The sequence below is a fragment of the Marmota flaviventris genome, chromosome 18 (genome assembly GCF_047511675.1).
Source record: "Marmota flaviventris isolate mMarFla1 chromosome 18, mMarFla1.hap1, whole genome shotgun sequence".
Taxonomy (NCBI): domain Eukaryota; kingdom Metazoa; phylum Chordata; class Mammalia; order Rodentia; family Sciuridae; genus Marmota; species Marmota flaviventris.
In genome coordinates this window covers 51,919,936-51,934,577 of record NC_092515.1, presented here as the reverse complement: position 1 = coordinate 51,934,577, position 14,642 = coordinate 51,919,936, and the positions used below count along the sequence as shown (strand labels likewise).

Sequence of the window (14,642 nt, the reverse complement as noted above, 5' to 3'; positions counted from 1 at the left end):
AGTGAAGTCAGGCTGAATTTGTACAACTATAAAGCCCTTTCTGGAATTAAAGTATTAAAAAGCCACATGTATAGGAATTGGACATTTTAAAGAAGCAACGTGGCTGCCTACTAGGTCTATTTTCAGAGTCTGCTGCCTGAATGTGCTGTAGTTCTCAGGGTTTACTGTTAGAAAATGCCTATAATTTAGCTTTCTGCTGCATCCATCCAGTGGAACAAAGGACATGTTAATATGGGATCCTGGGGAACAGTTTCCTTCATATTCCTCTGTAAAGTAAACATTTAGGAAGCTGCACATATTCACTGAGCAGCTAAACCTAAGAAAGGACTCCATAGATGAGGTTTTTTTCCTTAGCCATTTATTTATTTTACTCCCAAAAGGTTTTTGCATTTTCCTTTAGGTTTTCCCCCCTTCCATTCTGATTATTGTATGATTCCTTCAACCCTTCACCTCTCTTCCTATTCTAAATCTAAAACAGAGAGATTCCTGCAAAATGGTCAATACATTAACCTGATCCCTTTACAGCACTCTTCTGAGAAGTAGCCATATTGCTTTGGGAAAGTGAGCTGATGTTGCACTTAAACCTCTGCTCCTCTAAGAGGAAAAATAATATACTAAGGCTACAGGGAAGCTTCAGCTCGGTTTCAAAAGCATGGACAAAATAGCTTTTAAATATCTAAACTCTAGCGTGCTCCCTTCTTTTTAAGTTTACCTTAGAGGATCCTTTTAATGTGAATCCTAGATCTGACTTGTAGGAACTTTAAGCTCTATCCTGTATTCCAAGTCCTCTGTCCCCATCTACTTTGCCCATGCAGAGTCTTAACATAATTCATGCCTTTCACTATGAATTTATTGTCCTGTGATCATTATCAAATTGCAGATTTAATATGGAAGGTAAAAAATAATCAAAACACAGATTAAGGAGCTGGGGTTGTGGCTCAGTGGTAGAGTTCTTGCCTGGCATGTGTGAGGAACTGGGTTCAATTCTCAGCACTGCATATAAGTAAATGAACAAAGTAAAGGCCCATTAAAAAAAACCACAGATTAAGCCAGGCACAATGGCACACACCTCTAACCCCAGCAGCTCAGGAGGCTGAGGCAGAATGATCACAAGTTCAAGGCCAGCCTCAGCAACTTATCGAGGTCCCAAAGCAATACGGCTACTTCTCAATAGTGAGACCCTGTCTCAAAATAAAAAATGGGCTGGAGATGTGGCTCAGGGATTAAGTGCCCCTGGGTTCAATTCCCAGTACCAAACAAACAAACAAAACCCCACAGATTAAAAGGGGAATGGCTGGGCTGAAGATAAAGCTCAGTTGGTAGAGTGCTTGCCTTGCAAACATAAGGCCCTGGGTTCAATCCCCAGCACCACACCACACACACACACCAAAAAAAAAAAAAAAAAAAAAAAAAAAAACTGGAGTGGCAGAGTGTTGACAGAATGGAATAAAAGCCTGATAAGATGTTTAGACTTTGAGGACCCTAAGTATGGATTTTGTTGGACTTGTAGATTTGGCCTCCTCTAATATTTGCATTTCTGTACTCCCTTGGCCCTCTTAAGTACCCTGCTACAGAAAGTAATTATCTTTTCAACAATCTTAGTTTGGTGAATCAAATTAAACTTTTGTGTTCTATTCAGTGAGATAGTAATAGTTTTAAGAGGAAAAGGAGGACCAGTTCAAAAGAAGTAGAAACTGGTATTCTCAACTTCCGTTGTTTACTTATGTGACTGATGAATACCAAGGGCTTGCCTTTTTATGCACAGGAGCTTGAGTGCCTCCAGGACCATCTGGATGACTTGGCTGTGGAGTGCAGAGACATAGTGGGCAACCTCACCGAGTTAGAGTCAGAGGTAAGCCATATGCAGCTCCCTGGAGGAGATGGGCCTGCCAGTAGCCTGACCTTTTTGCTCAGTTCTGTTTCTGTACTCTTGAGAATATAGGTCCTCTGTCAATCAAAAGAAACCTAATCAGATCCTCCCCATTTGCTTTGTAAAAAAGTTTATTGGGTTGTTTCCTGACCCCTTCCCTCATTTCTCTAGAAAAACCCTGGATGCATTTGGCGTTTGGTTTTCTTCATAGAGTTATCACAGTGACTGGACCCTTAAGAAAAGCTAGCTGCTACCCCTCTAATCTCTGAATCTCATTCAAGAGTAATCTAAGTGTTCCTCATCTCTTACCCTTCTTAGCTCTTTTAGTTAGGTCATTTGTAATTTTCATATGTAATAAAGTAAAAGCCTGGGGCTGCCAGTTACACTTGACATTTGAACACATGTTTAGCCCTGATCCATCCTGAAACCCACTAAAATATCAAACATAAGATTTAAAATCTTCAAAGGCACAGGCATGTTATCCAGAACTACAGAGATTATTACTGTGGTGGGGAGACAGCCAAAAATGCTAAACTTCTCTTATGGGGGCAGAAATAGGGAATTGTTCTTTTTTCATCATAAGCCTTTTTAGTACGATCTGAATTGTCAAAACTGGCATTAAATAAAATTACATTTCTCGATCAATCCTTCTTTGCTTTCTAGTTTTCAAAAGCACATTGCTCTCTCTCATCTTGGGTCATCTCCATTCCCATTCTCATTGTCCCTGTGGGCTGATGAGGACATTCTCAGTTTGTCACTCTTGATGGAAGATGTTACTTCAGTCACTAGTGCTACACTCTGTTGCTCTGTTTAAAGGCATTTTAGCAGGTGTTCACCAGAGCAGTGGCTCATCAACTGGTCTAAACTCAGTGATCTGGATTATGAGCGTATAAACAAAATCCAGTTACACTGTTTTCATTTTGAACTGTGTGGTGTTTTGGAAACACTCTAGTATCATCATCCCACCTTTCTTATCCTCTTTTGTAAAGGTATAAGGGGAATCTGCCTCTAGAAAATTTGCCTTTTCGAATATAATGGAGAAGCAATTCATGTATTTCTGCGACTGGGTAACTTAAATACTAGAATAGTTTCTAAATGCACATACTAGATTATTTGCCCATTGATGCTCCTGATTTAGAAGGAGAAGCTGCTACTCTTCTACCTCTGGCTTTTTCTAATGCAGAAAGATTAATCTCTTTAATCTTCTACAGGATATTCAAATAGAAGCTTTGCTGATGCGAGCCTGCGAACCCATAATTCAGAACTTTTGCCATGTAAGTGATGTCTGGAGGAACAAGAATTAGAAATAGAACCAAATTCATTGGGACTCTGGTCCTGAGGGTGTTGAACTTATCTCTGTCTTCAGCATACATTCTTCCCAGGTGACAGCCATCTTTGACAAGTGAAAGCTGGAAACGTATGCCAGGCATGGTGGTGCATACCTGTAATCCCAGCTACTTGGGAGGCTGAGGCAGAAAATTGCAAGTTCCAGCCACAGCATCTTTGTGAGCCTAGGTCTCAAATTTTTAAAAAGGGTGAGGCTTGTAGCTCCTGGTAGAGAACCTCTCTGGTATTCCCCAGTACCACCAAGAAAACAGTTGGAAATGTAAACAATAGTTCAAGAGAGAAGGCCCACCCTGGCAAACCTTGTTTGATTAGCCTTTGTAGGCGACATGATATATGGGTAACATTGGTAGTAGAGATGCCTTCTATAAGAAAAGATGTAAAAGGGACGCCCCTTAGTAGCATGGTTGAATTGTTAGCAGTTGCAATAATGACTGACTTCTCATATCAGCTGTCTCCTTTGTACTTCAATGTTGAATGAATTCTGTTACTTTATTACTTACTCATTTGTTGAACTACCTGAATTGTGGTAATGAAATATACCCAGGAACTTTTAGGACATGATATCCAGGAGGCTATTAGATATTATCTCAAAAGCCAGCTGCTGGCATCATGTAAGGGCACTGAGTAAAAGCCCTCATAGTATATATTCTTGTCTCATGTACAACTTGCTGTGTAAATTTTGTCCCACTAAATGTTTATCTTTTGTAATTTCTCAGACTTACTTTGAATAATTTGGGGGGTGGGGTAACTGGGGATTGAACTCCAGGGCACTCAACCACTGAGCCACATTCCCAGCCCTATTTTGTATTTTATTTAGAGACAGGGTCTTAGTTGCTTAGCGCCTCACTTTTGCTGAAGCTGGGTTTGAACTCGCGATCCTCCTGCCTCAGCCTCCTGAGCCATTGGGATTTCAGGTGTTCACCACCGCACCCGGCCTTACTTTGAGTAATTATTTTAAAAATTTTTTTTTAGTAGTAGGTGGACACAATACCTTTATTTTTTATATATGTGATGCTGAGGATCGAACCCAGGGCCTCACAATGCGGGACAAGTGCTCTACCGCTGAGCCACAGCCCCGGCCCTGAATAATTTTTGATTTATCTTTTTTGTGAAAGCTTCTAGAATCAATCCTATTTCACTTTTCCCAGAATAAGCTATAGTTTTTATTCACTTAACCGTTGCAAATGAAGTGTAAGTATGTGCTGTTTTCCCCAGGATGTGGCAGATAACCAGATAGACTCTGGGGACCTGATGGAGTGTCTGATTCAGAACAAACACCAGAAGGATATGAACGAGAAATGTGCCATTGGAGTTACCCACTTTCAGCTGGTCAGTGACACTGGCCTGTCAATTTCCTATCTTAGCTGCTTGGTTGACTACTGAACCTCTTCTTCTTTTGGAACATCAGAACAACTCTGCTGTTCCTAAAAAATCATTTTTTGCCAAGTATATGTCCTATTTTAACTGTTCTCAATAAATTTAGTTTTTCTCTAATGTGGTTAGACACTTTGTTAGGCTCCTTGACATCAGTGATAAATAAGACATGGTCTCTTTTCCTTAGGGAGCGTTTAGTCTAGGGAGAATAGAGATAAGTAAGCAGGCATTTCTTGCGCCAGTCACAGGATGGGTTGGCTTCTCCTTTAATGGTTAGCGTCCCTGGAGTCTCTTGTTTTCTGTTATCTGTTCAGTACAGAAGCCTTTTTTTCTTCTAAATCATGCAACCCAGATCTGATAGTTGAATAAAAAGTTAGACCATACTTTGTGGTTACACAGGTGACTAAGAAGTGTTTTGGTATAGCAAGTGCTTCCTTCAGGGAAAATGAAACTAGTAACCTGAGCACATTGACCTCTTCTCAGGCATGTAGACCACCTGCCTGCATTCCATCAGGTTAATGAGTACCCCTACCCTGTGGACTCTAGATTCGAGTAAGACAAAGACACAAAAACAAGTGTACAAATGACTGTACAGTCTCAGGTAGTTTCAAGATGAAAAACTGAGGCAGGGGATAAAGGGTGAAGGAGAAAAGGGGTTTCACCAGGAGGTACTAGAATAGAAACCTGAAGGAAGTGGCAGAGCAAATCCCAAAGTTCTCAAGATAGGACAGTTATGCAGGGTCCCGTGAGCAGGCTTCTGAAAACTGTATGATCAAAATGTCACCCACCAGTATTGACCACAAAGTGTATAAATTAGGCACAGTATGAGATTAATATGAATAGTTTAAAATAAAACAGATTAGAACAAAATAATAAAAGTTTTATGGATGATCTTTCTATCTCAGTCTCTCTCTCAGTCTCTCAATCTCTCTCAATACTATAGATTTCAGCAAAATCACAAAGCTTCTGATTTTCTTTCTCATCATCTTTCAGGTACAGATGAAGGATTTTCGGTTCTCTTACAAGTTCAAAATGGCTTGCAAGGAAGATGTGTTGAAACTTTGCCCCAACATAAAAAAGAAGTATGTACCTCTTAATTGATCTGTTAGCTGCTAAATGACTATCCAGGATATCGGGCAGTAGCAGAAGCAGCCCTAGAGATCTTCTGTGCCTCTTCTTTGGTAGTATAGCCATACACTTGGATTGCCTTGACAAGTCATCTTCATAGCTCCCCAGAAGAACTCCCGGTGTGGGAGTTCTCATGAGGAGATACCATAGGCTATGGGGACATCATTAATTTTTCCAGGTTAATTGGTGAAACAGATGCAGATTGTATACTTAAGAAGTAAGCTTCAGGGCTGGGATTGTGACTCAGCGGTAGAGCGCTCACTTAGCAAGAGCGGGACCCAGGTTCAATCCTCAGCACCACGTAAAAAAATAAAGGCATTGTGTTGTGTCCATCTACACCTAAAAAATAAATATTTTTTACAAAAAAAGAAGTAAGCTTCAGTTGAGAGGAAAGGTGAACCAACTTTTTCCCAACATCATCTCATTAGTCACCTCTGCTAAGAAATAGCCACAGCTTTTACTGAGTTAGATATCTGGAAGAAACAGAAGCTTGCTTAACTTCAGAATTAGGTCTTAATTAGGATGCTGATAGACTCTAGCAGCATTACTACCCAAATTCTTCTGTATTGTTTTTTGAAAAGACACACTTCTAGAACATATTTCCTCTCATATAAACCAGGTTCCCATTTTGCATGGATTTCTGTACTTTCTAGGAATAAGTTTCATAGAATCTCCAAGACACAGGCCCAGAATTCAGAGCAGCATCCTCTGTGGTCCCTTGTTTGTTGAGCTGTCCTCGTATACATGTCCTTTTAAAAATGTGATCAGCATTTAGGCTGATTCTTTTTATGATATACAGTTGTCCCTCTCTATCAGCAGGGGATATATTTGAAGACCCCCAGCAGATGCCTAAACTACAGATAGTACCAAACCCCATATAGATGCTGTGTTTTTTTTTTTTTTACTCCTACTTACCTATGATAAAGTTTAATGTGTAAATTAGACACAGTATGAGATTAATATGAATAATTTAAAATAAAACAGATTAAAACAAATTAATAAAAAGTTTTATGGATGATCTGTCTCAATCTCTCTCAGTCTCTCAGTATTTCTTAGTACTGTAGATTTCAGCTATCCCAGCATTATCCCAGCATGTCTTTTTTTTTTTTTTTTTACAGTTTCTCTTTGGAATTGCCGGTGTCACTACTCTTACTTTGGGGCCATTAATAAGTAAATAAGGGAGAACTACTGTACAGTCAGATTGCTTTTAGCATTCTGAAAAAAAAAAAAAAAAGACAAAACAGACTTATAGGAAAGATATTCAAACACATGGCGAAGATTATGAATTCTGGGTAAATGTGTGGCTCCTTCCAATCTCACGCCTTCTCGTCTCTTGGCAGGGTGGATGTGGTAATCTGCCTTAGCACCACTGTGCGCAATGACACTCTGCAGGAAGCCAAGGAGCACAGAGTGTCCCTGAAGTGCCGTAAGCAGCTCCGTGTGGAGGAACTAGAGATGGTACTGCTTCCCACAAACCCCAGGGGCCCGGGCTTAGAAAGCTGGGGATGGGTGGGGACAAAGCCAAAGATTTTAGCAACTATTATTATGGTCAAGGTCGGAGTCACCTTGCTGAAATTTTACCATGTGGACATTAGCTTCTTGTCTCGCTGTTTTGTTTTGGTTTTGAAGGATAAAGCATTTTACACACATTGGAAAACTAGCTCTAGGGCAAGCTCTTAAGTTTGTTATAACAGTCATTGATCAATAATGTCCTCAAGGACTGAGGGTCTTTTCCTCTCTGTGGCATCAGCTTCATGCCAATATGGGTTTCACTCTTGGCTCTATACAGTGGCTGTCTGTGACACTGGACTGCCTATTCCACTACTCAATCCAACAGGAAAAGGGAAAAAGAAATCTCCCTTTACCATGAAGTAAATTTCCTTCCCATCTGTTGGATTGTGCCCACCCCCTAAGCAGCTGCGGTGTCCAGGGGACTGCCACACCATGCACTGATGAGTTTGCTTCTTACCAGGTAGAATGGATTTGGGTCATATGCAGTGTACACTATAGGAGGACACTTCTTGCTCTTGCTCTTCTTGTTGAAGTCATACCCAGATCTTGTTAAAAAAAAAAGATTAAAATATTTTTTTTGTATGTTTGATGCTATGAATCATACCATTTCACCTCAGTCTAAGTAAAAATTAGTAATGGAGACCAAACATCATTAAATCACAAAAGTTGTCAGCTTTTCACATTCAGTGGCAGTGATTCATTCAATGATGATTCTATTTAAGTGGAGCTGATCTGAATGTCCTATTATAATAGAGACTTGTTTTGAGCTAGAAACTTTGATTTCTCATTTGAGCCTGTTTTGATAAAATAATAAAGGTAGAATCCTATATTTGCACTATAGTTTTAACTTTCTAATGTGATTTTCACATAGTTTTATTTCATCTCAGCAGTCCTCTGAAGGACTAGACATGGCATTTCATTTTCTAAGAAGGCTTAAGGCCACCTGCTGCATGGCCCCACTGCTGCCATTTGTAGAAGTTGTGGTCACTAGATAAGATTTTTAAAAAAGATTCAACGGGGCTGGGGTTGTGGCTCAGCGGTAGAGCGCTTGCCTAGCACGTGTGGGGCCCTGGTTCAATCTTCAGCACCACATAAAAATAAATAAAGAAAGGTATTGTGTACAACTAAATAAATAAAGGTATTATGTATAAATAAATAAATAGATAGATAGATAGATATTCAACCAACAAATAAGTCTATAGAACACTGACATTTCCAGCCTAAAGAAGCTCACTTTCAGGGCTGGGGTTGTGGCTCAGTGGTAGAGCGCTTGCCTAGCATGCATGAGGCACTGGGTTCGATTCTCAGCACCACATACAAGTAAATAAAATTTTTAAAAAGGAAGCAGCAGCAGCTCACTTTTCCATGCTTACTCCCTCTTATACAGACAGAGGACATCCGGCTGGAGCCAGATCTGTATGAAGCCTGCAAGAGTGACATCAAGAACTACTGTTCCACTGTGCAGTATGGCAATGCTCAGGTAACCTTTTGCTTTGGTTAACTGTAGAAGTCATGTGAGAGTGACATTGTGATGACTAATTCTTTGCTGGTAAAACATGACCCATTACATTCTGTTGAGCCTTACTATCTCCTTTATACCACACCAGACTGCCTTTCCCAGAGTTCCTCCCTCATACTCTTCTTTGTCCCATATTTTTTCTCTTCCCTCTTTTCAGTTACCTCATCTTTCTCCACCTAATCTGCTTAATAGAAGCTTCTAGTGATCCTTTAAGTTTCTCCTCCTCTTGATAGCTTTCCCAGTTTACCTTCAGACTGTTTTCCCATTGCACAGAAGTTCTTAATTAAGAGTCAAGTAAGAATCATCTAGGGAAGTTATTTTAAATACAGAAATAAGGCCCTCTCCAGAATTGCCAGGATGAATTATAAGCAAGTAATATTTTTTAAAAAATGTTCTCCAGTTACCCAGTACATTGCCATAGTGCTTTAGCTTTTGAGATAATTTCTACATTGTCTCATATCTACCATTGCCGGTGAAAAACCTGAGTCCATCTGATTCTCATCTCTTTGTAGTTTATCCATGTCTGATAGGGTTAGTTTTCTGTTTAACATTCTGTAATTTCAGTGTGATGTATGTGATGTAATTAGATGCAGTGTTGTGTTTTCTCTAGCCTGGTTGGCTCTTTCAGTCTCAGAATCATGTCTTTCTCTGCTTCTGGGGAATTTTCAATCATTATTCTTTCAAAATTTGCTTTCCATTTCCTTCCTCCTAGGATTCCGATAACTATCTCAGTCTGTCCTCTGTATCTTATTTTTGGCCCAGGGTCTGGCCATGTTGCTGAGGCTGACTTTGAATTTGTAATCCTCCAGCCTCTGTCTTTTAACTTTTTGGGGGGAGGGTTGTTTGTTTGTTTGTTGTACCGGGTATTGAACTCAGGGATACTTTACTACTAAGCTACATCCCCAGTCCTTTTCATTTTCTAATTTGAGGGAGAGTTGCTAAGTTGCTGAGGGTCTCACTAAGTTGCTGAAGCTAGCCTCAAACTTGGAATCCTCCTGCCTCAGCCTCCTAAATGACTAACTTTTCTTTATACTTCCAATTTTGTCACCTTGTGTATCATCTTTCTTAATGTATTAGTTGGTGATTTTTTGGTTGTGCCTGGAAGATTTCGTGGAAGCCTTGTGACTTCATGCTGCAGCCCTGGTTATTGTAGCCTCCTATCTGCTTTCTTTCTCTTCATTTTTAATAATATCTCAAGGTTTGGTGTAAGGAAGGGAAGATTTCAAGATATACTTAATTTATACTTAATTCATTAAAATCTATCCCATAACACTTTATGCTTTTATTTAGCACTCAATTTTTTCCCATCATAGTTACTTGTGATTTGCCCTATGAGACTATGTTTGTCAGAATTAAAGTTATCTAGCCTCTAACAATCCATTCTCTTGTGATACATGGTGAGCTGACTTAAACTTCCTGGCTTATGTCTACTATCTAGTCAGGGTTGTTGCTCCAGGCACATGCAGAGAATCTAATGTATGCTCCAAGGAGACTCTTGATAAGAAACAGCTAGCTCTAGAAGGCAGAAAGTCCAGGAAACCTGAGTGAGTTTAGCCTCTAGTATAGCCTGCTTCTCAACCTAAATTTTTATACTATTTGGTTTGCTACTGGCCCTAAGGTTGTAAATCTATAACTCTCCTTGGGGAATAACTCTTGATTCATATTGCCTTGGAATTAGAAATACTTGAATAGAAAATGGGGCATGCACTAGGAACTGAATGCACCAGTCAGAATATATAGACTGTCCTGTAATCCTAGCAGCTCGGGAGGCTGAAGCAGGAGGATTGTGAGTTCAAAGCCAGCCTCAGCAAGAGTGAGGCACTAAAGCAATTCAATGAGACCCTGTCTCTAAATAAAATACAAAATAGGGCTAGGGATGTGGCTCAGTGGTTGAGTACCCCTGAGTTCAATCCCTGGTACCGACCCTCCCCCCCCAAAAAAAAAAAACATGGACTGTCAATCTTTGATTCATTCCCCAACTTGACCATATCTCTTATGTTATAGATCATTGAATGTCTGAAAGAAAACAAGAAGCAGCTGAGTACCCGTTGCCACCAGAAAGTATTTAAACTGCAGGAAACAGAGATGATGGACCCAGAACTAGACTACACACTCATGCGAGTCTGCAAGCAGATGATAAAGGTAAAGGCCAGTTGTAGCATAAGTGAAAATAATAGCATAAATCCCTCTCCATTGCAGCCTGTTAAACACAGCCAAGATGGCGCTTCTCCAGATGTGATCCCTAGGCCAGTAGCATCAGTCTACCTGGCAACTTCAGATTCCTGGGCTCCACCCAGATCTGCTGGGTCAAACTCTCTTGGGCTAAAATAGATACAATCTCCGCAAGCCCTCAGATGATGTGGATGCATATTCAAATGGAAAACCACAGAACTGAGATAATTAGCCTCACTTTAGTCCAAGGCACAGGTAAATAGATGCCCAATAAATACATAACTAGTAATTAAGGGTCGATGTACTTAGCTAACATCCAGTGTGTTCCTATAAGATCATCTCCCATATTCAAAGGGTTTTTCTGTTCTGCAAATTCTTTGCTTCAGTTATTCTTTTAGTAAATATTCTCAGAAGTTTCTTTATCTGTCCACACATATAAAAAAAAATTAAACTTAAGATTCTAATTCCTATGTCAGTATTTTCAATGCCAACTCTAATGTACCAACAAAAAAAAATATGGAAAATAAATAAAAGTTCAAAGAATGCCAAGTTTCACCTACCAAATAAATTTCAAAGATAATTTTGAGCATTAAAAGTGTAAGTTTCAGTGGCTGTGGCTGTGGCTCAGCGGTAGCACACTTACCTGGTATGTGTGAGGCACTGGGTTCAATTCTCAGCACCATGTATAAATAAATAAAATAAAGGTCTATCAACAACTTAAAAAGGTTTAAAAAAAATGTAAGCTTCAGGGCTGAGGTTGTGGCTCAGCAGTAGAGCACTTGCCTAACACATGCAGGGCCCTGGGTTTGATCCTCAGCACCACATAAAAAAATATATATAAATAAACAAAATAAATGTATTTGTCCATCTATAACTAGAAAAAAGTATTTGGAAAAAAAAAAAAGTTTAAGTTTCTGGGCTGGGGATATAGCTCAATTGGTAGAGTGCTTGCCTTGCATGCACAAGGCCCTGGGTTCAATCCCCAGCACCACAAAAAAATTAAAAAATAAAAATAAATAAAAAATGTAAGTTTCTCTAGCTGGTCCTGGTCCAGGTGAGTCACATGGATGGAAATGTCAGACACTGACTTAAGAGAAAGTTTTAAAATTTTATAAAAATCAATACACAGTCCACATTCCCATATTAGGATGTCAGTAGATTATAATCACACATGCTTCAGAGACCTACAAACAGAACTGGCAGGGGAGGCTTGATTCTAGTGTCCCAGCCAGAGTTTATCAGGAACTGTGGCACTTAAAGACTCGTTGCAGGGGCTGGAGTTGTAGCTCAGCAATAGAGCGTTTGCCTAGCATGAGTGAGGCACTGGGTTCAATTCTCAGCACCATATACAAATAAGTAAATAAAATAAAGGCATATTGGGCTGGAGTTATGGTTCAGTGGTAGAGCATGTGCTTAGCACATGCAAGGCCCTGGGTTCGATGCTCAGCACCATATAAAAATAAATAAAATAAAAGTATGTGTCCAACTACAACTAAAAAAATAAATATTTTTTAAAAATAAACGTCTTATCAACAACTAAAAATAAGACTCATTGTTTAGCAAATAGAGATGGAGTTCATTTCTATTATAAAACTGAACCCTAGTGACGGACAGTAATAAATGTACAGTGGCCAGACCCTCAGTGTTTGGCTGGATTATAACCCCTATAGTTAGGATGAACCAGGTGAGTCTTTACCCCACATTCCTGTTCACACTGGTTGATGGGTAAAACCTAATTCCTAGGTTTTCCCATTGGATTTGGGTAGATAGGATTTGAGCGCTCGATGACTACCTGGTACAGTGTTGTATTCATACTCAAGCAATAGTTAATTAAGCTCATGGGATTGCATGTAATTTAACATAGCCATGTAATCAATGCCATGTAAATTAGGAATCAGAGACATAATAGAAATGGGACAAATACAGTTGAGAATAAGTGAAAAAAAAAAAGGAACTTGAGGGCCTGGGTTGAGGCTCAGCCATAGAGTGCTCGCCTAGCATGTGTGAGACCCTGGGTTCGATCCTCCACATCACATATAAATAAATAAAATAAAGGTATTGTATCCACCTACAACTAAAAAACTTTAAAAAAATATATATTTTTTTAAAAAGGGAACTTGAAAAATAAATAAATAAATAAAAAGGGAACTTGAGGCCTGGTGCTTACTCAGGCTTAGCTGTTCCTCTTGTGCCAAGTGATTCCTTCGCACTGCTTCTTTAATGAGTGCTCTCTTAGATGCAACAGTAAGATGTAACAATGATCATAGATGGATTAATTGGCGGATAAGGATAGCTGTTTTCATAAAACCTTGTTTCATTGCAGAGGTTCTGTCCAGAAGCAGATTCTAAAACCATGTTACAGTGTTTGAAGCAAAATAAAAACAGTGAATTGATGGATCCCAAATGCAAACAGATGATAACCAAGCGCCAGATCACCCAGAACACAGGTACCATCCTGCTTAACTCTCTTGGTCTCATTTAGTATAGCTTGAGGGTAACTGAGAAAGCCACCATCCAGTCTGCTGATTAAACTATATAGTTAGCTAATTAAACTGCAGATACTTTACCACCCTTGGATTTTAAGAGAAGAGTTTAGATGTAAGCAGAGTGACTTTCTCCTCCTTTGAGGGGTATCCAGTAAGGATGGCATGACAGGAGAAACTGCCCTTGAAGAACATACAGAGGAACAAGGGCTAGAGTTCCTTGGAAAAGATAGTTTAGAGATAATAAAACTTCATGAGCATGTCAAAAGATATGGGCAATCTCTTTTAGAACTGAAACTTCAGCTTTTGGCTGCAAGACCTTGTAGCTTAATATGCAGTGTGTTGGATATTTCTTTCTTGGTGTTTTCAAAAATATCTAGTATAGGCAAGGCTGCTGCTATCTGTTGTTTTTTAATATTGGATCACAAAACCCTGCAGAAGTGCTCTTGAACCAAATTATATCACTGATTAACAGTGGAGTGAGAGCTCAGTACATATTTACTAAATGAACAGATTGTGTTTTAGTTATGGTCATTGACATGCAGTCATGGTCATTGCCCCTTTTCAGAAAGGTGGATTTCTAAAAATTGATGAACTTTTCTAGGTGGAATATTTTATCAAGTATTTACTGCTTCTTACTCTAGATTATCGCTTAAATCCTGTGCTAAGGAAAGCCTGTAAAGCTGACATTCCTAAGTTCTGCCATGGTATCCTGACCAAGGCCAAGGATGATTCAGAGCTAGAAGGGCAAGTCATCTCTTGCCTCAAGCTGCGATATGCTGACCAGGTAAACAGAAGGGCTCTCCACAGAGCTGTGTTTATGGAGCTGCCTCTGTCCCTGGGAGTGTTCTCTATGAAAGTCTTTAGTGCACCCCTGTTTTCCCAAGACCTTTTTTATGGCCTTCCCCAAGCCAGATAATAAGGGACTAAATAAAAACTGACAATCTCTGGTGGGCTGCTGTATTCCCTCTTTGTCACATGTAGCGCCTGTCTTCAGACTGTGAAGACCAGATCCGCATGATCATCCAGGAGTCTGCACTCGATTACCGCCTCGACCCTCAGCTGCAGCTGCACTGCTCAGATGAGGTAGGATCGGGTGTAAAACTGGCTCTGGGTCTGGGTCTGCACAGAGCTGGTCAGAGAAGATTTGCTGGAGAAAAGTTCTTTACTTTCTTTCTCTTCAGCCTTAAACTCATAGTTAGCTGCCGGCCCATTCTTTTATAGCTCTTAATGAATT

General features: G+C 39.7%; 1 protein-coding gene across 1 annotated transcript in view; it reads left to right on the top strand.

Moving 5' to 3' along the window:
• The window catches only part of Glg1 (golgi glycoprotein 1), a 118,976-nt gene that overhangs the window by 92,405 nt on the left and 11,929 nt on the right, over positions 1–14,642 (top strand). Inside the window, exons 13-22 of the mRNA XM_027933331.3 lie at positions 1,766–1,852; positions 3,082–3,144; positions 4,433–4,546; positions 5,585–5,673; positions 7,060–7,177; positions 8,619–8,711; positions 10,755–10,892; positions 13,246–13,369; positions 14,050–14,192; positions 14,390–14,491. Coding sequence (XP_027789132.2) covers positions 1,766–1,852; positions 3,082–3,144; positions 4,433–4,546; positions 5,585–5,673; positions 7,060–7,177; positions 8,619–8,711; positions 10,755–10,892; positions 13,246–13,369; positions 14,050–14,192; positions 14,390–14,491 — 1,071 coding nt within the window. The remainder of the gene's footprint in view (positions 1–1,765; positions 1,853–3,081; positions 3,145–4,432; positions 4,547–5,584; positions 5,674–7,059; positions 7,178–8,618; positions 8,712–10,754; positions 10,893–13,245; positions 13,370–14,049; positions 14,193–14,389; positions 14,492–14,642) is intronic.